Source organism: Saprolegnia parasitica (genome assembly GCF_000151545.1).
Source record: "Saprolegnia parasitica CBS 223.65 unplaced genomic scaffold supercont2.75, whole genome shotgun sequence".
NCBI lineage: Eukaryota > Oomycota > Saprolegniomycetes > Saprolegniales > Saprolegniaceae > Saprolegnia > Saprolegnia parasitica.
Genome location: NW_012156469.1, coordinates 29,335 through 34,929, shown reverse-complemented (window position 1 = coordinate 34,929; position 5,595 = coordinate 29,335). Strand labels below are relative to the sequence as shown.

Sequence of the window (5,595 nt, the reverse complement as noted above, 5' to 3'; positions counted from 1 at the left end):
CTGCACACGTGTGCGCTCAGCGAGCGGCACTTGGCGTCGACCAATCAAGTCGCGTCCGTGCTCGATGCCGTCGACGCGCTTCTGTCACCGCTGCCGATCCAGCCCATCGCCGCGCTGCGTGTGCTCACCCGGCGCATCCCCACCGACCTGCCCATGCCGTACGGTGCCAAGACGACGGCGACGACGACGACGACGACGGTGACGCATCCGCTGACGCCGCTGTGTCACCTCGTGCATCTCCCGAGCTTGTTGCCGCGCGCGACGCGTCTCGCCACGGCCCTCGCGCGCGTCGGTGGCGTCTCGATCCTCGAGGTCCGCGCTCTAAATCCGTGTCGGTTGAAACATTGACACATTGAAACATGGATATATGTAGGTCTACAGCCTCGACGCAATCGGGGCGAGTCGGGACGTGACGTACGCCATGTTTTGCATCATGGTGCTTGGCATCGCCGCGATCCCTATGAGCAGCAGTCAGGACCAGAGCTGCCTCGACGGTATCTGCTCGCGTCTCGCCAAGGCCCTCGACAAGTGGCCCTCCACCGCGCCCTTGTACATGGGCACGATCCACGTGCTGCGCCGCCTCCTCCCGCACTCGTCGCATTCGATGGAGAGCGCACCGTTGCTCTCGACGCTCGCGACACACGTAACGTCGTACGCGCACGCCCCGGTGTTTCAGCTGTTTCTGTACCTGCTCGCGCACCTTCCGAGCGCGCTGCCGCTAAGTGGCGCGCTGCTGAGCCCGTTTGACGCCCTCGCACGGCACCGCACGCCGGAGGTGCGCGCGTTTGCGTTGCGCTGCCTCGTCGCGTTCGAAGCGCCGACGCTCCTCGATGTTGGCCTCGCGAGCCTCTTTGACCCGGCAGCGATCGTGTCGACGCCGGCGCTGGCGCTTGTGGGCCATGCGGTGCTGCTGCCGCGGCCCGCATACGTCGTGCCTCGCCTGTACCGCGCCCCGACGATTACGGCGGCGTGCACGGTGACGAGCTTTGCGTCGCTCCTCGCCCTCCTTGAGACGTCCGAGGAAACTTTGTTGGCCACACCGCTGCTGGAAGTTCGCGACCAGCTCTGGGCCGCGGCGACGTGGTGCGTCGAGGCGCGGCTGCGCACGCACTACGGCAACGCCGGCCAGACCTTTGCCGCCTTGGAGCGGCTTCTCGTCCAACGCAGTGGCGTCGCCGGTCGTCTCTTGGTCGAGTTTGTGCATGCGCTCGAGCTCGCGATTCTGCACGCGTGCCATCCCCGCCGCCATATCCTCATGGATGCAAAGGCGCACGCGTTCTACGCGACCAACCGTAAGGTGTGCGAAGACTGGCTGCTCCGGATCCGGCCGGCCCTCGTCCGCCTCTGTGACGCGACCGGCGCGACGTCGCTCATGGCCTACCACGCGCTCTCGTTGGTGCGCAAACCGTCGGCCGCCGCGCTCTTCTCGGCCGCGACGGCGCTCTGTGACGTCCTCGACGTTCCGTCCTTGGTCGGGTTTGGCGCCTACGCGACGGCGCACACGCTGCACGTGCCCTGGCTGCATGCGATCGTCCAAGAAGCCCAGCTGCTGTACGAAGCCGCGGCGGCGAGCTACGAGCACTTGTTGGCGCCGCTTTTCGCGCTCTCGGAGCGCCATGCCTCGGGGATGCACCTCGCGTTCGAGTCCGAGGCGGTCAAGCAAGCAACGCTCCGATCGCTGCACACGACGCTCGCCGAGGCAGGCCTGGAGCACGTGTCGCTGGCGTCGCTGCTCGTGCGCTGGGCCAAGTGCTACGCCAACGTCCACGCGTGGCCATCGGTGAGTGCGCTCATGGGCAAAGCGCTGGACTTGGCGATGTTTCTCGGCCATCTCCAAGGCTGCACGGAGGATACGCTGCGTGTTGCGACCGACATGACGTCGCTGGCCGCGTCGTGGGACTTGGAACACGCGCTCGTCCGCACCAAGACGAACCCGAGTCTCCGCTTCAGCAGCCTCCCGACGACACTGCCACCGTTGCAGGAGTGGACCGTCTTGAGTGTCGTCGACGATGCGCTCGCTCGAGTGTCGCTGGCGCCGTCCTTGGCCGACGTGTGTCTCGACGGCCACGCAGCGCGTCTCGCACGACAACTCAAGCTCTTTACGTTGGATGAACACGCGGTCGCGTCCGTCAAAGGGGCGCACGTGAGCCAGCGCCTCGAAGCGACACTGGTCCACGTCAAGTGCCTCGAGATGCTGCGGCGGCCGGCCGACGCAGTCCCGCGTCTCGGCGCGTACGAGCGCGATGCAAGTGTGTACCTTCCGTTGCTGGACGTCTCGCGCTACTTGGGCCTCGACCAATGCGACGTGCAGCTCCAGATGGTGCGGCTGGCGCGCAAGCAAGGCAATATCGGACTGGCGGCGTCGCTTCTGGCGCAGCTCGCCGACGTGCCGGCAAAGGCAGCCGTCGTGCAGTACGAGCGCGCGTGCCTCGACTTTGCGTGCGGTGCGCCGGCCAACGCGGTGCGCCGGCTCTTCCCGGTCACGCCAGACGCCCATGAGGTGCACGTCAAGGCGCACCGGAAGATCGCGTCCTGGCTCCAAGACAAAGACGCGTGGCGTGGGGAGGACGAGGCCATGCGCGCTGCCGTGGTCGGCGGCGACGCCACGGCCCAGATCGAAGCGAGCTTGGCGGCGGCGACACAAGTGGCGCCAACGTCGTACCAGAGCTGGCTCGCGTGGAGCGACTATTGGTTTGCGGCGAGTACCACCGCCAGCATGGCGCTCGCTTCGGACGACGCCATGGCGCTGGAGACGCTCTTGGCCGATGCGGCGCTCGTCCCGCATGCACACGCGTTGCGCGCCAGCCTCATGCACATGACCCAAGACGACGACGACGATCGCATTTCGTTTGCCACGTGCTGCGAGTCCCTGCCCGACTCGGCGGCACTCAACCAGCTGCACGCGCTGTACCAGCGCGTGCGGGCGCGGGCGCTCACGTCGCACAAGGCGGCGATCCACGGGTACTTTACATATCTCCACACGGCGTCGCCGGCGTCGATCCAGTCGCACGGGCTCATTGTCACGCTGCGGCTGCTCGTGTTTCTCGTGCGCTGGGGCCACGAACCTTCGTTGCAAGCGGCGCTGGACGACGGCGTTGAGTCGTCGCCCATCACTCCATGGGAGCGCATCGTGCCGCAGCTGCTCTCGCGGCTCAAGCACCCGAATGCAACCGTTGTGGCGCGGCTCACGTGCATTCTCCGTCGGCTCGCGTCGCAGCGTCCGCAGCTCATGGTCTACCCCGCGGTCGTCGAGTCGGTCGAGAGCACGTCGCTGCTGGATGCGGATCTCGTCGCAGGTGTCACCGAAGTCGTCAAGGAGCTCCGCCGCGTCGCCTTGCTCTATGAAGACGCATGGGTGAGCCTCTTGACCAAACTGACGACGGACGTGACCCGACGCGGCCACACACTCGAGAAGGAAGCGGCGCGGATCGAAAAAACAGCTCGCTCTCGGTCGAGGACAAGCAGCGCCTCGGGCAGCAAACGTACGTCGCGATCCTCAAGCCCGTGCTCTCGGCCCTCGAGTCGCTGAGCGCCGAGACGTGGCAGCGCCCGCCGACGACGCCGCACGAGCGATGGTTTGTGCTGCACTTTGGCCCGGCGTTCGAGGCGGCACTCGAACGGCTCCGCGCCTCGTGCGACGCTTCTGGAGACGCGCTCCTGCCGCGTGCGTGGGCGCCCTTCCACGACCTTCTCAAGCGTCTCCAGCCGCATCAACGCCGCCTCTCGCTGCCGTTGGCCGAGATTTCGCCGCGACTCGCGAGCCTCCGAGCCGGTGTGCCCATGCCAGGAACTGCGAATGCTCTGGTGGACATTGCACGCATCGACCCGACGGCGCATGTGCTGGCGACCAAGACGCGGCCCAAGACACTCGTGCTGCATGGCACGGACGGCGCGTCGTACCAGTATCTGCTCAAGTCGCGCGAGGATCTGCATTTGGACGAGCGCATCATGCAGCTCCTTGCGACGATCAATTCGAGCTTGAGCGCCGACAAGGACGCGCGGTCGATGGACCTCGGCGCGCGCCACTACAGCGTCGTTCCGCTTGCCAACGACGCCGGCTTGATCCAGATGGTGCCCAACGTCACGCCGCTCTTCCAGCTGCACACGCCCCCGTCGTCATCAGCATCATCCGCAGCAGCCGCATCGTCGTCGTCGTCGCCCACTGCACCGTTTTACGCAGCGTTGAAAGCCCTCGGCGTCAAAGATGCGAGTCCCAGTGGCCGGCCAACGTGGTCCCACGCCGTGCTGCAGCAGGCGTACGAGGCCTTGGTCCATGAAACGAAGCGCCGGCCAAACGCGCTGCGGCAAGAGATGCTCGCGACCTCTTCGTCCATCGACGAGTTTCAGCGCAAGTCGACGCGCTTTGCGCGGTCGGTTGCCGTCATGTCGGTGATTGGGTATCTCATTGGGCTCGGCGACCGCCACTTGGACAACATTTTGCTCTGCAACGCGACCGGAGACGTCGTGCACATCGACTACAACGTCTGTTTTGAGAAGGGCCGGAAGCTCAAGGTCCCCGAAGTCGTGCCCTTCCGCCTCACGACGATGCTCCTCGGTGCCCTCGGTGCCACGGGCATTGAAGGCACGTTCCGCATCGCCATGGAGCGCACCTTGTCGGTGGCACGCGACGACTCTGCGACCAAGGAGTCGATCTTGACGCTCCTCGAAGCGTTTGTTTACGACCCGCTTCTCGACTGGAAGGACGGGCCGGCGAAACTCTGGCGCATGGAGATGAACGTGCAGCTGTCGCTCTTCGCGTCGCGAGCCCACGAGCGCGGCGCTGAGACGAGCGCGGTCTGGGAGCAAATCCAACGGGCGTGGACAGCGCCGACGTTCACGCGGCTCCTATCGCTCGCGCGTCCGCTTGTGGCATTGGCCGACAAGGTCGCGTCGCTCGCGCGCGAAGTGGCCGAGACGACGGCGCAGCTCGCGACTGCCGACGCGGAAATGGACGCGCTGCAGGACACGCTCGCCGCGACGACCCTCGACGACGACGACGACGAGGACAAGACGCGCGCCTTTGCACGCGCGACGGAGCGTCTGGAGGCGTTCATGGGCCGCTGCTCGGACGAAATCGAGCAGCACGACGCTGGCGTTTCGCTGCCGCCGCGAACGCTTCAGTACGGTACGCTCGACGGTCTCCCGACGCTCGCGAGTGTGTGCAAGGCGCCGCGGCTGCAGACAACCGTGTCGGCGGTCGACAGCGCGGCCATCGCGCTGAACGAGCAGCTTGGCGCACTAGCACCGAGGCTGCAGCATGCGCTGAGCTGGATGGAGAGCGTGCGGCACACGGTGTGCAGCTCGCATCGCGGCCCGACGATCATGGACGAGTGGCGCGCGTACAGCTTGGATCTCATCTCGCACGCGCGCAAGGACGACCCGCTCAAGCACCTCGCACTGCAGAAGGCCAGGTCGCTGCCGTCGCTACTGGACGACATGGCGCTGGCGCAGCCGCTGCAGTACTTGTTCCGTCTCGTCGCGCTGCCCAGTGGCCGCCCGCTGGACGAGGACGAGCCTGCGCTGGCGGCGATGACCAGCCAGATCCTGCCGCGCCTCAAGTCGGCGGCGTACAAGCTCTCGAACGCCCAAGCCCAA

The 5,595-nt window shown here is 66.4% G+C and overlaps 1 protein-coding gene across 1 annotated transcript in view; it reads left to right on the top strand.

The window, feature by feature from the left end:
• Positions 1-553: 553 nt before the first annotated feature.
• Positions 554-5,595, top strand: part of SPRG_22295 (hypothetical protein) — a gene marked incomplete at both ends in the record, with an annotated part of 7,249 nt that continues 2,207 nt past the window's right edge. Inside the window, 2 exons of the mRNA XM_012351183.1 lie at positions 554-3,385; positions 3,457-5,475. Coding sequence (XP_012206573.1) covers positions 554-3,385; positions 3,457-5,475 — 4,851 coding nt within the window. The remainder of the gene's footprint in view (positions 3,386-3,456; positions 5,476-5,595) is intronic.